Source organism: Prionailurus bengalensis, chromosome B3, assembly GCF_016509475.1.
Source record: "Prionailurus bengalensis isolate Pbe53 chromosome B3, Fcat_Pben_1.1_paternal_pri, whole genome shotgun sequence".
NCBI lineage: Eukaryota > Metazoa > Chordata > Mammalia > Carnivora > Felidae > Prionailurus > Prionailurus bengalensis.
In genome coordinates, this window is record NC_057355.1 from 80,877,740 (window position 1) to 80,898,344 (window position 20,605).

Consider the following 20,605-nt stretch of genomic DNA (forward strand, 5'->3'; position numbering starts at 1 on the left):
ATCCCCTCACTTTCAATCTGAAGGTGTCCTCAGGTCTAAAATGAGTCTCTTGTAGACAGCAAATAGATGGGTCTTGTTTTTTTATCCATTCTGATACCCTGTATCTTTTGGTTGGAGCATTTAGTCCATTTACAAAGATAGGTTTTAGAGTCATTGGGATATCTGTAAGCTTTTATACTTGTAGTAGTGTCTCTGGTACTTTGTGGTCCTTGCAGCATTTCACTCACAAAGTCCCCCTTAGCATCTCTTATAGGGCTGATTTAGTGGTGATGAATTCCTTCAGTTTTTGTTTGGGAAGACCTTTATCTCTCCTTTTATTCTAAATGACAGACTTGCTGGATAAAGGACTCTCAGCTGCATATTTTTTCTGTTCATCACATTGAAGATTTCCTGCCATTCCTTTCTGGCCTGCCAAGTTTCAGTAGATAGGTCTACGGCTACTCTTTTGGATCTACCTGCTATGGCTGCCTCCATTTTATTTTGCACCTCATAGCATTTTTTTTAATTCATCATGACTATTTTTTAGTCCCTTGATCTCTGTAGCAATAGATTCTCTGCTGTCCTCTATGCTTTTTTCAAGCCCAGCAATTAATTTTATGACTATTATTCTAAATCCTTGTTCTGTTATCTTGCTTAAATTGGTTTTGATCAATTCATTAGCTGTCACTACTTCCTGGAGTTTCTTTTGAGGAAAATTCTTCCGTTTCATCATTTTGGCTAGTTTTCTGTCTCTTACGTGTTTTAAAAGCTTGTGTGCTCTGCACCTGTGAGCACTGCTGTATTAAAGGAGGGTCATATGCTGTCCAGGGCCTGGCCCTTCAGGACGTGTTTTTTGGGGGATTGTTACTTGCTCTCTGTGTTTGTGACTTTGGTTATTTTATTACCCTACTCGTAGTAATATTTTGTACCCTCCACGAGGTGTGCTTTGATTTGTTCCTTGGAGTAGCCCTGTAAAGGAAAACAGGTAGACAAACAGGAGACAAAAACACACAAACACACAAATTACACAAACAAATAAACAAAAACCTAAAGACTAAAACCAAAAAACCCAAAAACACCAACTACAAGTAAAGAAGAGGGTGGAGGCGGTGCTGATGGAAGAGCATATACAAAGAAAGAAATGACAGAAGTGGGGGGAAGGGGGGGTGGTGGGGGGCGGGGAGAAAAAATAAACATTGATTAGGCAGAGAGACTAAAAGGCTTAATCCAGAGAGAGAAAGGAAAATAAAGAAGGAGGTGGGGAAAACTAAATGAAAATCAAATTACCCAGAGAAACTATATGACTTGATTATTCCAGAGAGAGAGAGAGAGAGAGGAGTGTAAAGAAGGAGGTGTAGAACATGTATCAAGACAGTGGATTAAATATGCCTGTTGAGACAGACCAATAACCAGAGTAGCCAGCCTAGGGGAGGGAAGAGATAAGGAGGAGGAATGGGGGGTGGAGGGTGGAGAATAGATTTATATATCCAGAACTGACCTAGAGTTAATCTGGGTCAATGCTGCAGTGCTTGTAGGTAGTAGCTGTCCACAGGGTCTGTGCCACTCTGGTGGATGTGCAGTTACCCAGTACGAGGGGGCATGGTTTGGCGTTTTCTGGACCCACCTCCATTATGGGCCAAGGGAGTGATCCCTGAGGCCCTGCCTTGGAGTAGTGGTGGGTGGGAATGGTGATCTCCCAGTGTCTTCTCCACAGAGCCAGACCTGGTGGATTCCGTTGGAGTCATCTGCACTGTGCTGCGGGTGCAGACGGGGGCGGTCCTTCTTGCTCCACCAACTCCCATGACCCTGCGCTTGGCTAGGATTCAGAGTCCTGCTCCATGAGCTCTGGCGCTGGGGAAGCGCCTCTCAATGTGGCGTTACGTGGTCCGGCTGGCTTTGTCTGTGCTGCCACACTACAGGGAGGACCAACTTCTCCTATTGAGGATTGAGAGCCGCTGCCCTCACTGTGAGCCCCGGGGTGGCGGACGCAGGCAGGCTTTGTCTTTTCCCACAGCACTTCAGGGAAACGGCCACCTTATTCTCCTGCAGTCTGCACCCTCCGCCCAGCTACCACGCCTGGGGGTAGTGGACGCAGGCAGGTTCTGTGCTATCATGCAGCCTTCCAGGGAGGAACCACTTTCGCCAGCTGTGGACTGAGCTTCTGACCTACAACTGCACCTAGGCCTGGCTCCCCTCCTCCCCAGGTGCACAAACAGGGAGCCAGCCCCAGTCCAAAGAAAGCCCTGCAGTTAGAGATCAGATCCCTCTCAGTCTCAGTGCAAGGTCTTTCTCCTGTCCAGCTCTGGTCCTGCACTTCCCGAGCCACTCTTTCTCTTCCCTTTGTCTTTCCACAGAAGAGGGTTCCTCCCCTCCGTGTCCACACGGCCTTTTTTATCTCCCCCAGTTCGCAATTACCCACCTATCTTTTTTCCAGCTTTCCCATTTTCTTCCTAGTAGATTCAGTCTCTTTTCCTCCCAGGCTCTGGTGTTCAAGGTCCTTTGGCTTCTACACTTGTTTGTTTAAGAGACACAGGACGTATGGATCCCCCTACTTTGCCATGTTGGGCCCCTCAATTCAAAGCACTCCTGTTTTTTAAAGATGTGTGATTACAGTATATTGGATCCTAAGTGTAGTTCAAAGTTTTATGCTTTGAAGATTGATGCTCTGTTGATCCTGTAGTCTTTATTAACACAAAACCCCTTGGACAACACTGTATTGGACTAGTTTGAGGCATTTGCCTAAAAGTCAAGTATGATGTAAACTTCTACTCCCTTAATCTAAGCTGTTCATAGGAAGCTCCTAATAAAAGTGTGTAGACTACATAAAAGCCAAGAAAACAACCTTGACTTCATTCATTTTTTAAAATGGTATTGTTTCATTGTATTTCCATATTCATTGCTATTTCTGAGCTTGAATTAAAATGTTATTTAAGGGAGGGGCTCCTGGGTGGCTTAGTTGGTTAAGCGTCTCATTCTTTTTTTAGTGCTCTGACTTTATTTATTTTGAAAGAGAGAAAGCGCATGTGTTAGCAGGGGAGGGGCAGAGACAGAGGGAGAGAGAGAATCCCAAGCAGCCTCCATGCTGTCAGTGCAGAACTCAACATGGGGCTTGATCTCACAATGAGATCATGACCTGAGCCAAAACCAAGAGTTAGATGCTTAACTGACTGAGTCACTCAGATGCACCCCAAACATCTAAGTCTTGATTTCATCTCAGGTTATGATCTCACAGTTGGTGAATTCAGGTCCCACATTGAGCTCTGTGCCATCAGCGTGGAGCCTGCTTAGGATTCTTTCTCTAGCCCTCCCTCTCTGCCCCTCCCATGCTCTCTCTTCTCTCTCAAAATAAATAAATAAACTTAAAAAATGTTTATTTAAGGGAAAGAAGAGTATATGTTACTTGCCATATACTAATCTAGCATTAGGTTGCTACCATTTTTCCCCCTTATATCCCACTTGCTTAGTATGTAGGATTTTGAGATTTTTATCTATGTTTATGATGCAGCATTGTATAGAGATTTTCTTTTTAAATTAAATGATTCTTAGAAGTATTCCAAGTTAGATTTTTCCTTCTTTTTTTCTTAATGTCTTCACATATTTTTCTTTTCTCTTCCTTCTTTTATCATTGACCAAAGTTCAGGGTTTCTAAAACAGTGCTTTCTCAAAGAAATAAAGTGTGAACTACAGATGTAATTTTAGATTTTCCCATAGCCACATTAAAAACATAAAAAGGAACAGATGAAATTTATTTTAGTATATTTTATATAACTCTATAAATCAAATTATTGGCATTTTAACACATCAATTTAAAACGAATTATTTTATATTCTCTTTATATATTAAGTCTTAAAAATTTGGTGTATGTTGTACTTACATCACATCTCAATTCTGACTAGTTACTTTCCAGATAATCAGTGGCCACATGTGACCAGTATCAACTGTATTGGACATCCTGTTTCTAAATCATTACGTCTCAAGTTCTTTGCTAGTTTAGAGAACGAATAAATTGGAAATGTCTGCATATAGTCAGCAGTGTATCTGTAGGGGCTTTTTTAGCCCATGATTCCTAGAGTAATAAGGAATTTTGCTTTAATAAGAATGAACTAGCTTATCAGAGTGTCACTGACATTGCTGAATCTGTACAGAATACCTTGGCATCTGAATTAGGATATGTTGGGTAGTGCTGTTCAATATAAAAGAACCCTTGAACCTCCGTGTATTAAAATAACATATCTATATTATGTGGATGGGCAAGGAGAAACTCTTATTTTTCATAATCACTCCCAAATTAAGGGTGATGAGGCCCCATCTCAACACGTACTTTCACAATCACTGTGGCAAGGGGCAAAAATTTGCAGGTTGTATTCATTGTTATGGATAAAATTTTAAGATTTTTTTAGGCAATATTTCATATAAAAAGACAAAGTTACAGAGTGCTATAATGAACCTCCATTTGTATCACTCAGTTTCCCAGGCAATATGCATCTTATCTCAGGCATTATATGATCTATGCGTACATACTACAGCATTTATCTTTAAAGAAGGACCATAATTTTATTATCATACCTAACAAAATTAACAATTATTCTTTGGTAGTATCTCATATTATCTCTGTATTCAGCATTTCCTAATTGTTTCAAAGACGCATCTTTACAATTGGTTTGTTCAAACAGGGATCCAAACAGTATCTGTACATTGCATTGGTTGATATATCTTTAAGTTTCTCAATTTATAGTAATTCCTCTGTTTCCATTCCTTTTTTATTGCCGTTTTTTGGTTGAAGGAATAGGAATTGTTTTCTAAAGAATTTCCTACATTTCTGTGTTTGGTTGATTGTATTCTTGTGGGACGCAATTTGACATGGTTCTCTATCCCCAGTATTTTCTGTAAAATGATCTAGACACTTGATTAGATTTGTCTCGATTCTTTGACAAAATAAAAGTTACTTTTATTTTACTATGCTGTTTTCTCATGTGAATATAAATCTTAGCTCTGCATAAATGGGTGTCACCTATTTCATCAAAATGTAATTTTGTTAACATTAGCTCTGTTTGGGTCTACTGGTCTACTTTAACTTGTAAAAGGAAACCAATACTGCTGAAGACTTACCCATGTTTTTAGCACTTCTCAATGTTATTTATTTATAACCCGTGATTGGGGACACCATTGTCCAGTCTTCTAAGTCAAGAAAGTATGAATATCAGAGGGAACAGTTTCGACTCTGCCTGTTAAAACTAATTCTGTTGTCTTGTATTTGTGTATAAATATTCAGTTTCTTTAATATGACTAAGTACAGCACAGAATGTTCTAATTTCCCAATTTTGAAGACCAAAATTTTTCTTATTTGCCTGGCTGTTAATGCAAACAATGGAAGTGTTCTTGCCATTATTATGTTATTTCTCAAAACACAGTTGCAGGGTATGGTCTAATGTACTAGACTAGACTTGACCTACTTTTATCAAGAGGAAATTAAGTTAGAATGACTAAAATTAACAACTCAGGAAGCAACAGATGTTGGTGAAGGTGAGGAGAAAGGGGGACCCTTTCGTACTGCTGGTGGGAATGCTAACTGTTGCAGCCACTCTAGAAAACAGTATGGAGATTCCCCTAAAAATTAAAAATAGAACCACCCTATGACCTGGCAGTTGTTGCACTACTAGGTATTTATCCAAAGGATGCAAAAATGCCAATTCAAAGGGGCACATGCATCACGATGTTTATAGCAGCACTATTGACAATAGCCAAATTATACACACATACACACACACAATGGAATATTACTCAGCAGTCAAAAAGAATGAAATCTTGCCATTTGCAGCAACATGGATGGAACTAGAGTGTATTATGCTCAGTGAAAGAAGTCAGTCACAGAGAGACAAACATGATTTCACTCATACGTGGAATTTAAGATGCAAAACAGACGAACATAAGGAAAGAGAAGCAAAAATAATACAAAAACAGAGGGAGACAAACCATAAGAGACTCTTAAATACAGAGAACCATCTGAAGGTTTCTAGAGGGGTGTTCGGGTGGGGGGATGGGCCAAATGGGTGATGGGCGTTAAGGAGCGCACTTGGGATGAACACTGGGTGCTGTATGTAAGTGATGAATCACTAAATTCTACTCTTAAAATCATTATTACACTGTTACCTAACTTGGATTTAAATTTAGAAAAATAATAAAAGAGGAGATTAAGTTACAATCAGTATTTAATCTGCTAGGACCTAGAAGTTTAATTATTAATTAAAAACTTCTAGGGGTGCCTGGGTAGTTCAGCGGTTAAGCATCTGACTTGGGCTCAGGTCACGATCTCACAGTTCCCAGGTTCAAGCCCCATGTCGGGCTCTGTGCTAACAGCCCAGAGCCTGGAGCCTGCTTTGGATTCTGTATCTCTCTCGCTCTCTCTATCTCTGCCCCTCCCCTGCTGGTGCGCTCTCTCTCTCGCTCTCTCTCTCTCTCTCTCTCAAAAATAAATATTAAAAAAAAAAAACCCTTCTATCTTAGAACTAAGATGATAATGTAGTCATATTAGATAATTTCTCCACATAATTTCTTTTTTTGCTCGTCATTCATTTACTCATTTACTGATGGCCATATTTTGTCTTTGGCTCACTATTCTTCAGAGTAGAGCTGAACCATAAAATACTGTTATTACACGAAGGAATTCCCTGGGTCTAATGCAAGAAGGAAGGGAAAGGATAGAAAAAATACTCACTTTTTAAAAGTTTAAAAATTAAATTTAAGACTATGTTTGTTACTAGAAACAGGCATTAGGAGGCCTGTTTAAATAAATGGATTATGTCCAAATGTTGGACTCCTATACAACCATGATAAAGATGAGGTAGATGTAAATACAGAGGTAGAGAAAAAACTCTAAAATACATTATTGGGGCGCATGGGTGGCTCAGTTGGTTAAGCATCTGACACTTGATTTCGGCTCAGATTATTAACTCACAGCTCATGAGACTGAGTCCCATGTTGGGCTGTATGTTGGCAGCACAAAGCCTGCTTGGGATTCTCTTTCTCCCCCTCTCTCTGCCCTTCCCCCATGTGTGCTCACACACGCTGTCTCTTTCAAAGTAAATAAACTTAAAAAAAAGAATATGTTATTTAAAAAAAAATAAAATACTTTGTTAAGTGAGAAAAGCAAGGTACAAAATATGCATAATGTAATCTAACTCTTTAAAATTAAAAGGATATGTCTATGCTGCCATATGCAAAAATATTTTTCTAGGAGGATACACAACCTTAACATGATTTTTATATAATTTTTTAAGTTTTAATCATTTGCATCTACTATTTTAATTAAAATACATAAACATTTGAAAGTATATTTTGTGTAACAAAACATTAGAAAGAGGTCTTTAAATTTCAGATGTATATTTTGTCCTTATTAGAAATATTAGAAAAGACAGCAAGAATCTGTTGATTATGTTCCTCGTTGTAGGAAATGTTATGGTTCTTAAATTGTTACTTAAAAAAAGATCACTTTTTTCCTAGGATTTCCATTTAAACAGAGTTAATTTGGAAGAATCTTCAGGAGTAGAAAATTCTCCAGCTGGTGCTCGACCAAAGAGAAAAAACAAGAAGTCTTATGATTTAACTCCAGTTGATAAATTTTGGCAGAAACATAAAGGAAGGTAAGTAAGAAAAGTATCAGTAAGTGAAAGATTCACCCCTTAAAAAGAAATAAAGATGTCATATGACAATGAATTTGATTAAAAAAATAAAAAAGATAATAGTGGTTCATCTACACAAGAGGTAGCCATAACTAAATAGTCTGTAGAGATGTCTTTATTGCTTGATTTCTTCCTGATTCCTATGTTGTTTTTTGTTGGTTGTTTTTTAGGGGCCCCTTGCCTGTTCATTAAAACCATACTCTATGATTTGGTAGATTTTATAGGTAGTTTTTTTAAATTGTGTTGCTATCCATTGACCCTCTACAAGACCATTTCTGTCTTTCATTAAGATAGGTTTTTGTGACAGGAAAACATTGAAGTGTAATTTTCCCTCTTTGTTCCGTATCTGCCTTCATACAAACACAGTTTTAGATAACTGTGGAGAGAGAATAGCTAAGCCTGAAAATCAGATTTGTTTAAAGCACATTAGAAATAATAATTTGCTTTGTGATTTATTGTAGGCAGATATATAGATCCCATGTGTTGCTATGTCCCTTTAAAGTTTAGGGTATTTAATGGCCTCATTAATTGTTATAAAAGTTATCTAGTGGTCCTTATGGCTAGGGAAGTCATTCTAAACAAACAAACCAAAAATATCCTTTTTCTCTGAGAAAAAGAATGCTGCTCATCAACAATTACAGAAGTATAATGTTATTTATTATTACTATTATTTTGAGTATTTCAAGCATTACTGTACCTATATATGTGTCCATGTTCGTGATATGGCTATTCCTTTTGGCCTCATTTATGTTTAAAGAGAAGTAAAATAATAGGATTGATTCAATCAGCTGGATTTTTTGTGTGCTTTATCTATTTATAACTTTTTTTTTTTTTTTTTAACACTGGAAAGTCACATTGCTTATAACAAGGAGTTTTATTTTCTGTGCAAAGAAAAGTCACGGTTTTCCTCTTTCTGCTGTGGCAGTTTAGGTACTAATATGATTGATTTTATTCATTTTTATTTTTTATTTTTTATTTTTTAATATAATTTATTGCCAAATGGCCTTCCTTCCATACAACACCCAGTGCTCATCCCAACAAGTGCCTTCCTCATTGCCCATCACCCACTTTCCCCACTCCCCCAACCCTCTCAACCCTCAGTTTGTTCTGTGTATTTATGAGTCTCTTATGGTTTGCCTCCCTCCCTCTCTGTTTATAACTTTTTTTCCCTCTTCACCTCCCCCATGGTCTCCTGTTAAGTTTCTTAAGATCCACATATGAGTGAAAACATATGGTATCTGTCTTTCTCTGACTGACTTATTTCACTTAGCATAATACTATTATAATTGATTTTAAATGATTTTCTTCTCTTTAGAATTCCATAGTCTGTATTTTTTTCCATAGTGGCAAAGAACAAGAAATTACATTTACGGGGGCGCCTGGGTGGCGCAGTCGGTTAAGCGGCCGACTTCAGCCAGGTCACGATCTCGCGGTCCGTGAGTTCGAGCCCCGCGTCGGGCTCTGGGCTGATGGCTCAGAGCCTGGAGCCTGTTTCCGATTCTGTGTCTCCCTCTCTCTCTGCCCCTCCCCCGTTCATGCTCTGTCTCTCTCTGTCCCCAAAATAAATAAATGTTGAAAAAAAATTAAAAAAAAAAGAAATTACATTTACGTTATTTATAGAGTATGCAGAGTATTGCAAAGTTAACTTGAAGATTCACACTTTTGGGGGGGCGACTGGGTGGCTCAGTCAGTTGAGCATCTGACTCCTGATTTCTGCTCAGGTCATGATCTCACAGTTCGTGAGATAGAGCCCCGTGTCAGCTCTTTGCTGACAGCTTGGAGCCTGCTTGGGATTCTTTCTCTCCCTCTCTCTGCCATTTCCACGCTGTATCTCACTCTCTCTCTCAAAATAAATAAATAAACTTTAAAAAAAGATTCACATTTTCTAATAGAAAAAAGCTTAAGAAAAAAATGTCTTTATTCAAATATGGAAGATTTGACTATTTTCTTTAGACTATATATTTAGGAACAATCTAAGAAGTCAGTTGAATAGTAAGATATTTAATTCTTTGTAAGTAATTGTAGCCCTGAATAACTCTCACTCTAAAGATTGTACTACAATATTAGAGAAATACAGTAATAGTAATGTATGTGCAAAGATACTGGGAGATGGTGTAGAATAAAAGAAGTAACTTAAATCTTTCTGAGCTTCATTTTCCTCATCAGTAAAATGTAGGGATGATAATTCTACGAATCTATTGCCCTATTTCAGAGGGTTGTTATGAAGACAAAGTGAAAAATATAAAGAAGTAACTTGCCCAGAGTCATCTAGTTATCATTGGTAAAAACAAGAATAAAGGCCAGTCCTGGCAGATCCCAAAGGTCCTGGTCTTAATTATTAATAGTATGTACCTCACCAAGACCGTGGTTAGATTAGATGAGAAATTGAGACAGATTTTTAGCATTGTGTTTGGCATAGAGTGAGCACTCTGTAAATGTAAGCAGTTATTGTTTGTTAGTCCTAAGACTAGGAGATACTGGAGATTTCAGAATTATCTAATTCAGCCAGCACATTTAAACATGCTCAGTGCTATATTCTGCCAGCATAGTCTGCTGAAGCTGAGGTTTATGCCTACAGTTGTCATGTAAAACTGGACTGTTTTCCTCAAAATCCTTTCAGGGACTTCTGCCATTTCTCTCAGTCTCCATTGGGTGAAATGTGCTGATTGTGAATGGAGTGTTACCAGGTGTCAGGGCAAAGTGCTTTTGTTTTATTGCTATTCATTGTCTTTTCTTTTTTGAAGGAAGCAAAGCTTCTGGCCTCTGCTAAAGCTGTAGATGAAAATTATTTACATTAGGGACTATTTCATGGTCAACCACACGTTCGTTTAGAATTATTCAAGATTAGTGTCACGTGAAACTGTTCCAACCAAAGCTGCTCAATGATTGCAGATCACTTGTGTCCTAAGTCTACGGATATTACTGCTAAACCTCATTTGCCTGGAAGAAGACATCACACATTAGAACAGCAAAACTGTGGCCTGTATTCTGTTTTTACTAACAGTGTTCTAAGATATTAAGCTTACAGAATTAAAAGACCTTTTTTCACAATTACCTGCATATAATATTTTTTAAATGCCATGTTTGTAGTTATATGAACCCTTTGATAATCTGTGTTAATTTGGTTAGTAATATTTAATTGATGTTTGGTATACCATGACTCCTCTTCTTTGTTTTTCAGTCACTTAAATATTTTACTTTTTTTCCTAACAGCATATAGGTGAAGAAAAATATGATATGGCTAATGAAAATAATAGAAAAAAATTTAAATGTCCTTAAATGTAGAAGTATTATGATATGCATTTTAAAGAAATAGTATTTATAATATAGATACTAGAAGGATATATAGTTGGATTTATGCTAAGTGTTTTCTGCCTATGTTATATATAAAAAATATTCAAATCCAAATAGGTACATTTAAAATAAAAATAAATCCTCATGGTATATATTTCAGAATTCATACAAAAAGGAATATTTTAATGTCATAATCATAGTTCATCTTGTTCATTACTGTTTCAGTCCATTCCCAGAAGTTGCAGAATCAGTTCAGCAAGAACTAGAATCTTACCGAGCACAGGAAGATGAGGTTAAACGACTTAAAAGCATTATGGTAAGATTCTGTTTGCTGTCTTAGAATTATACAAAAGTAGAAGGACATCTGGAGGGAGGAAGAGGTTAATTTTTTTGTTCCTTATGAAAATTTGAGCCATTCATTGTTTTAATAACAAAAAAAGTATTGTCAATTTACATAAATTATCTCTTAAAAAAGAAATGTAAATACTGAGAAGAGCAAAATTTTTTCAAAGAATGATCTGTATTTATAATCTGAAAAAATATATAATGTGGCTTCATGTTAGAGGTCTGTGTTCCAACGCTGCACACTCTAACTGTACTGTGATACACTCAGCATGTGGCCATACTGTTTATTACTGTGTGACCAGTGCCAAGCTTCTGCGCCTATTTCCTTATCTGAAAATACTCGGTGCTGCTCGGTGGTCATCCCACCATTTATATTAGACTGGTGGTACCTAGAACTCTAATGTAACTATTAGAGATGGCTGTTTGTTCCTTAGAGGAGAAGAATCGTCACTCTGGGTGCCTCAGATCTTAGTGTTGATCCGTAATCTGAGGAATATATTGATTTTTATGTTTCTGGGATCTTTTTTTTTTTCCTTCTCAGGGACTAGAGGGGGAAGATGAAGGAGCCATAAGTATGCTTTCTGACAATACTGCTAAGCTAACATCAGCTGTTAGGTAAGTAGGCAATATACGACCTTTAAGTCTGTCTGTTGATAAGATTTATCTTGAAGGCTAAAAGTTTGGCTAATATTTTTAATAATAGGAAACAGTAGGTAATGGCATAGACCTTTAAATTTAAAAAACTAAATTGTCTCTTTAAGCTGATTTAAGTTCCTTTTATATAGCAGATCATTTGCTTCTTTCACTAGTTAGAATTGTATAATGGGGATAATTTTACTAGGAAGATAGTATTGGTGATAAAATAATACAACTTACTATTTTACCATTGCTGCTGTTATTATGTTAACTAAAGGTTAAGCATGTTCTTTCTGGTACTTGAAACCATCAAGGAGAGAAGAAATGTGTTTTAAATGTATATGTAAAATCATATTTCCATTAATCTGATTTTACTCTAAACCTCCAGATTTTGGAATCAGAAAGTGAAATGGTGGAATAATGATGTTTGGGAGGGAGATTACTTTAAGAAGTATTTTACTTGTATTAAAGTAGTGAATATTGTTATGTGTTAAAGCCTAGAGATTAACTTTGGTTGATATCAGTTTAATTTGTCATTTTATCACTACTTGTTTCCTCAGAGGAAACACCCAGGTGTGTATTTTATTAAGATCTATGTCATTTTCTTAGAAAATTGAATGGTTAATTTTTAATTTTTTGGTATTTGTAGTTCTTTGCCAGAACTCCTTGAAAAAAAAAGACTTATTGATCTCCATACAAATGTTGCCACTGCTGTTTTAGAACATATAAAGGTAAATTTAACCTACTCCCCAATATTTATGTGTTCTATTTATGTAGAGTTTTATACTTTTTAAGATGGTTTCATATTCATTATCTCATTGAGGCCTCACTGTAATAATATGAGATAAAATTATCAAAGGCAACATTAGTGCCTTCATTTTTTGCAAATGAGGAAGCTTAAGAATCCAGAAAGATTAGTGATTTGCCAAGGTCACACGTTTAGTATATGAAAGTTACATCTGTGATATTTGTATTATGTTGTCTCAATATTGCTTCAGTACTACCTCTACACTTTGTTAACAGTAGACCTGTGTCTGTCAGTAATAGAGATTTAGACACCCTTCTTACTATAGTACTATCTAAAATATCCATTAACTTTTAGTCTTAGATGAGTATTTTATTATTAAGAGTTCTTACTGTCTCCTGTTGTACTGTGATTTTGAGATAAATGGTTTGTATCTTCTATATGTTGTTATCATAGTTCTTTTATCTCATTACTTTGTTCATGATTACCCCATATCAGTCCTTCAGTATTCTGCTGTCCCTTATTCTCTGGACATGTAGCTGAATTTCAGTGACAAATTGGCCATACACTAGGACGTGGTTATTACTGACCCTTGCTTTCCGTCTGATATGATATATTTGAAAAAGCAGTGTAAAATAGCTAAATATGTTTATTGCTTTTCAAAGATATTGATAACACCTTGAATTTATGGGAAAGGGACTTAAACATTTTTCTTTATTAGTGATTTAAAAAGTCATAGAGATAGGAAGGAACTAATATAGATAGATAATGGACATTGTGCATCATGGAATTTAAACCTGCATAATTTCTTTTGTTCCACATCTCAATATTGGTACTGGCGATTTTCATGTACCTACAGGGATAGAAACATAATTGTTCAGTTTATAGATGACTCTACTGATATTTTCCCTTCCATATTTAGCATCTCTGTAAAATGGGTAAAGACTGCACAGATCTGTTTGCCTGAGGTCATTGTCTCCTGTGGAGATAATATATATCATCAGGTGAAATACAACAGAGAGCTATATTGAGAATATCCTTCAGTAGGAGAGAAAAGGCTTGGCTTACAAGGTGAAGACTGAATCTAATGTAAAAAGTTTATTGCATCGAAACAAAATATAAGTTCTGGTTTATATCTGTTAACCTGTAATTTTGTACTAAGGATCTTATGATCCATTAAACTAATATTTTTTGAGTACTTGCTTTGTGCCAAGCAGTGTTGCTAGGTGCTAAGCGCAAGTAAGTGGACAAGTAAAAATAAATTCTAAGAAGTTACAACAGTTGTTAATAGTCCTGTGTGGTCTTTAAGATTTAAACCCTTCTGTGGATTTACTTTGACTTTAGTTTTTGTTTGTTTATTTTTTCATTAGTAAAGTTTATTGATTCTTACATTTTACTTTGTGACCTTAGTTCTCATAGCTGTAAAACCAATAAAATTACCAAACGGAGTTGTGTAACCCAAAGTAACTAATTTATTATACTATGGAAAGCGTAGTTTTATCCTATTCATAAAACTTGACAAACATTATCCTGCTACAAATTTATATGAATTACTCCAGGTCAGAGACTAGAGCTTATGGTTTAAGAAAATTCTAGCTAACGTAATTGATTTATTCAGTCATGTTTATGGAGTAACTGTGTGTTGTGCTAGGCCTTGGAAATTCTGTGGTAAATAAGACAAGTTATGTATTCTCATGGAGCTTCTATTATAGTAACAATAAACAAAGTACCCAAATTAGAAAACAAGATAACTTCAGTCATTTAGGTGATAAGAAAACAAAAACAGGGTGATATGAGGTGATAGAGAACATCAGAGAGGGCTACTGTAAGTGGTTAGGAGTAAGTGGTTAGGGAAATGACCTTTGATGAGGTGATGTTTGAGTTGAGACCTGAACCACAAGGAGCTGGTTAGTGAAAATTCCAGGGCCAGGCATTCCAGGCAGAAGGACTAAAAAAGTGCAAAGGCCTTAAGACAAGGAACAAAGTTAGTGTGTTTAAGGACACAAAGGAAGATTTCTATTATTTTTTTTAATCTTTATTTTTGAGAGAGAGAGAAACAGAGCACAAGCAGGGGAGGGGCAGAGACAGAGACAGAGACAGGTTCCAAAGCAGGCTCCAGGTTCTGCGCTATCAGCACAGAGCCCGACATGGGGGCTTGAACTCAGGAAAACGAGTTTATGACCTGAGCTGAAGTTGGACGCTTAACCGACTGAGCCACCCAGGCGCCCCAGGTCATAAAGGAAGATTAATGTGCTTATAGTAAGGAGTGAAAAAGTGATAGACTGTGGGATCAAGAGAAATTGGAATTTAAGTGTGATGGGAAGTCATTGGAGATTAATGACATGATGTGATTTGTGTTTTAAATAGAAAAATGAGTCTGAGTGATGGGTGAGTTCTGGAATTAAGTATGGAATTGGAAGACAGCTATTATAGCTGTCTAGGTGAAGAACTGTTTTTTTTAAGGCACAATTTACTATAAATTCTTTATGATGTTTATTTATAATTTTATACTGATGATTTTATATGAGTTTTTCAAAATCAATGTGTGCTAATAGAGGCCATCTGTCTCAGGTATTTTAACATGCTACTGTGCATAACCCACATAATTCTTCTTTAAGACCTGGTAATTTGGCTTTCTTTATAAAAGAAGTTGTTTTTTCCGGGGCTGCTGATTGGCAGAACATTTTATGCTAACTAATTTGTCATTCACTGTGTTGTTAAGTGATTTTATATAAAAGCTACACATTTTGGGATGATTGTTTTGCTGTAACTCAAGGAAGACACCCTTTTGACAGGATCTGATTTAAAGAAACAGTGCTATACAGGACATTTCATTTGCAGAAGGAAAATAATGTCCCCTATAGGACACGCTGTTCCTTCTTGGGTCATTCTAAGAAACCCAGTCACTCAGAACGTTTTTAAATATCATTGATAAAGGAGTATATTTATCTTAAATATTTATATGTAAATTATAGTTGTATTTAATAAGCTGCATACTCTAAGAAATATTTTGATGTGAAAAATTCTTTTAGTATAAAAAAATTAGAATGTTTTCTGTGAAGAGTCTTTGTAATATTGACAGTCTCTTTTATTCTTCCTTGTCAAAATTAGGAAGGTATTCTTCCTTGTCAAAATTAGCACATAAATTCTAGTCCCATTATTTCTCATTACTCCTAGTTAAAAAATTTCTTCTTAAGGTTTTCCATAATTATTAAATTTCCAACTTTATAATATTTACTTAAAAAAAATTTTTTTTTCAACGTTTATTTATTTTTGGGACAGAGAGAGACAGAGCATGAACGGGGGAGGGGCAGAGAGAGAGGGAGACACAGAATCGGAAACAGGCTCCAGGCTCTGAGCCATCAGCCCAGAGCCCGACGCGGGGCTCGAACTCACGGACCGCGAGATCGTGACCTGGCTGAAGTCGGACGCTTAACCGACTGCGCCACCCAGGCGCCCCTATAATATTTACTTTTAAATGGCATGTTTATTTGTATTTTACTGAGCTACACCATCTACCTCTAGCTATAATGTTAATACAAACTTAATAAGTATTGTTCTCCATGATCTCTTGCTCTCATAACTAGAATTTATTGACGATTTGAGCTTCACTTACTTGCAAACTTTTACTCACCTAAGCAGTAGATATTTTTTATTACTATTGGCAAGAATATTATGACTTTTTATGCAGAGATCTCAGAACATTTCTTTTGCGATTTGTCTTCATTGCAGTTTTGCATATCTTTGGGGATGTTTAGATAATAGCTGCTTCTTACATTTCCTTAGATCATTTTCTGAAGCAGAATACTAGAAGAAAATAATTTGTTTAGAAGTTGTGGCAGTTATCTGGCAATCAGTGTTTTGGTGGAAAGCAGAAACAGCATACCAGTTTGCAACAACGTTGGCAATTATTATTACCTGTGCTTATTGATACTCTAAGGATTTTAGTGGGTTGGGTGGTTAGCTTTGGTCTAATAGATGAAAGAGTAAATTGTTGAATTCTCATTTGTTTTAAGTAATCCATACCTTTTAAATCTCTTTTTTTAGCATTTCCTTGATTTCTAATACATTTTCATTTCTAATACAAAACCACTTGCTGGTTGTTGGAGAATGGCTCCTGGGATTACTTAAATTATTTAAGTAATTTATAGACAAATTTTAGTTTATTTCGATTATTTTTGTCCCACGTGCCTAGTCAAACTTAATTAAGTATTCTTTAGCAAGTACCTAATAAAAGGAAAAGACACCTATGTGTAAGTCATAGTAGATGAGAAATAGAAATGGCATTATGTGCTCTTTCCCCTAATGCCCCCACCTGAAGGAAGAGCTCTAACATCTGAACACTCCATCCTGATACAGTTGACAAAAAACAGCTGTTAAGCTATTATGCATTGAGGCGTCATTGGTGCTGAATTCTCATTTTTGTTTTCCTGCTTCTTGTAGAGAAAGTTAAGACGTACTGAATTAGATCTGCAGACTTAATCTGGTCAAGCAAACATGTACTACCTTAGGTTTATACTCTGAAAAGACTTAGCCCTTGCTAGCAATGCTAGCTTTTAACTACAGGGGGAAGGAGGCTCCTCCCTTTCTTGAGCTCAACTTCTTTATCTTTTCTAGAGGAAGATAAGCTTTAAAAATAAAGTAGGAGCTCCCTTAATTGATCTCTACTAGTCAACACACCAAATTAACTGATGGCCTTTATTCCTATAAAACATAGTGCCTGCCGGCCACATTATGCCATGCTGACAACTGGCCACTAGTAAAAGGCGAAAGATTTATACGATTTGAAGAGAAATCAGAGTGTTGACAACTGGCCACTAGTATGCTTCACAAGTTGCATTTTTTGCTTACCTAAGAGTTACTTGTATTTGATTCCAATCTACGTATGTCAGTTGTTTAAGAAGAGGATTGTTTCTGGGGCGCCTGGGTGGCGCAGTCGGTTAAGCGTCCGACTTCAGCCAGGTCACGATCTCGCGGTCCGTGAGTTCGAGCCCCGCGTCGGGCTCTGGGCTGATGGCTCAGAGCCTGGAGCCTGTTTCCGATTCTGTGTCTCCCTCTCTCTCTGCCCCTCCCCCGTTCATGCTCTGTCTCTCTCTGTCCCAAAAATAAATAAAAACGTTGAAAAAAAAATTTAAAAAAAAAAAAAAGAAGAGGATTGTTTCTTTAAAACTAAGTTGTACACCTTAGAAAGACTTACTGAAGGTAGTGATTTAACTGTTGTTTAAATTAGTAGTAAAAAGGGGTGCCTGGGTGGCTCAGTCACTTAAGCGTCTGACTTCAGTTCAGGTTATGACATCATGACTCATGAGTTCCAGCCCGGCATCAGACTGTCTGCTGTCAACACAGAGACCACTTCATTTCGTCTTTCCCCCTCTCTCTTGGCCCCTCTCCCACTCTCTTGCTCACTCTGTCTCTCAAAAATAAACATTAAAATAAAATTAGTAGTAAAAAAAAAAAAAACATTAAAAGATTAGAAAATTTTGAAAAATCCTAAACTCGCTTTGCAAGTATCTGTATGGTTTTTGGTTCCACTTCAAAGAAACTGAAACTGGACATTATATGTGATCGTTATAGTTGTGCTTTATGCAAGAAAGAAAAAAATTCAGTGAAACCACTGTACTTAAAGAAACCACTGTACTAAAAGAAAACCACTGTACTAAGTACAGTCACAACAAGACTGACAGACAGTTGTGCATTTTAGGTCTTAAGTTAAAAGGTGGTGTTTAAAATGTTTATTTATACACAACACATATTTTTTTGTTGTTGTTATTCTTTACATTAATGGACTTTGATTAACTCATCACTACTCCCCTGATCACAGTAGGAAAGAAATTTTACTATACTAGAAATCACAACATTTCTTTAGCTCTATTTTAACTGATCGCTTTAGAGTGATGTCTTGCTCAGTATACATACCAAATGAATGTTCATGTGACCTTGATGTCTTTTCAAGGCACAGGGGGCAATATATTCTGTAGGAGGAAGTCCCCAAATGACACTTCATTGTCTTCTACCTCTTCTTACCCAGATGAGATTAGTTACTTTCAGAACTTGACATTTTTTTCAATTACAACCAAAGGTAGCTCTCAAATGAGAGCTTCTCACTTCTCACTCACTGTAAATTTTGGGAGACTACTTCCACATCTTCAAAAAAAACGGTGAAAATAGCCTTGTCATTGAGACCCAATTATAAAGGTTAAGTGAGAAGAAATAAAGACTTCTCAGAAGTCTTTAATATGACTTCAATAATAAAAACATAAGAACATAAACAGCCTAATTTAAAAATGGTCAAAAGATTTAAACAGAGATTTGACCATAAAAGATACACAGATGACAAGTAAGGTCAACATAAATAATCACTAGAAAAATGGAAACAAAAACCACCATGAGACCTCACTACACATCTGTTTAAAACATCTAAAATTAAAAAAGATCATGCCAACCTTTAGCAAAGATATAGAGAAACTAGAACTTTCATACACTTCTGGTAGAAATGCAAAATGGTATATCCACTTTGGGAGATAGTTTATTAGTTTCTTAAAATGTTAAACAGAAACCTGTCACATGGTCCAGCCATTCCACTCATAGGTATTTACCCAAAACAAATGAAAGCCTGTGTTTAATGTACACAGCAGCTTCATTGTAATAACCAAAAACCAGAAACACCCCAATGTCCACCAACAGCTGAATTGGATAAATAAATTATAGTATATCCGTACAATGGAATACTATTCAGAAATAGAAAGGAAAGTACTATTGTCACATATAGCAATATGGATGAATCTCAAATACACTGAGTGAAGCCACATTAAAGAAGAGTACATAGGGGCGCCTGGGTGGCTCGGTTCCAACTTTGGCTCAGGTCATGATCTCACGGCTTGTGGGTTCAGGCCCGGTGTTGGGCTGTGTGCTGACAGCTCAGAGCCTGGAGCCTGCTTCGGATTCTGTGTCTTTCTCTCTCTCTGCCCCTCCTCCATTCACGCCCTGCCCCCCTCTCTCTCTCTCTCAAAAATAAATATAAAAAAAAATTTTTTTAAAGAAGAGTATATAATCTGTGATTGCATTTACATGAAATTTGTAAAAATGCAAGCTAATATGTAGTGATAAAATGCATATCACTGCTTGCCTAGGCACCTGGAAAGGAGTGGGAGGGCCAGAAGGGAGGCATTACAATAGGGAAGCTTCTGGGCAATGAATGGTAGGTTGATTATGTGGATAGTGTTCATGATTTCATGGGCATATGCATATGTTAAAACTTAACAAATTTTGTATTATATGTCAGTTATATTGCGATAGAAGTGAAAAATTCGAACAAAGCTTAGTGTTCATTTATTTCAAATCTTTAAAAAAAAAAAACAAACAACTTTTTTGGTGTGTGTAGTCCTGTTTAATTTTGCTTTTGTTTCCCTTACCTGAAGAGACATATAAAAATAAAAATCTTTTGCGCCACAAAGGAAACCATCACCAAAACCTATTGAATAGGCAACCTATTGAATGGGAGAAGATACTTGCAAATGACATATCTAGTAAAGGGTTAGTATCCAAAATGTATAAAGACCTTACACAACTCAACACCAAACAACCCAAATAATCTGATTTAAAAATGGGCAGGAGACCTGAACAGACATTTTTCCTAAGAAGATACACAAATAGCCAATAGACTCATGAAAAGATACTCAGCATCACTCATTATCAGGGAAATGCATTGAGAGAGCACCTGTCAGAATGACTAAAATCAAAACCACAAGAAACAGCTAGTGTTGGTGAAAATGTAGAGAACAGGGAACCCTTTTGTGCACTGTTGGTGGGAGTACAAATTTGTGTAGCCACTGAGGAAAACAGTATGGAGGTTCCTCAAAAAATTAAAAATAGAATTACACTATGATCCAGTAATTCCACTGCTGGGTATTTACCCAAAGAAAACAAA

General features: G+C 36.5%; 1 protein-coding gene across 2 annotated transcripts in view; it reads left to right on the plus strand.

Annotated features, from left to right (window-relative positions):
- SCFD1 (sec1 family domain containing 1) overlaps positions 1-20,605 on the plus strand; it is a 117,273-nt gene that overhangs the window by 36,095 nt on the left and 60,573 nt on the right. For both annotated transcript variants that reach the window (XM_043554315.1, XM_043554316.1), the window contains exons 11-14: positions 7,480-7,619; positions 11,178-11,268; positions 11,839-11,912; positions 12,583-12,664. In XM_043554315.1, the coding sequence (XP_043410250.1) occupies positions 7,480-7,619; positions 11,178-11,268; positions 11,839-11,912; positions 12,583-12,664 (387 nt within the window). The remainder of the gene's footprint in view (positions 1-7,479; positions 7,620-11,177; positions 11,269-11,838; positions 11,913-12,582; positions 12,665-20,605) is intronic.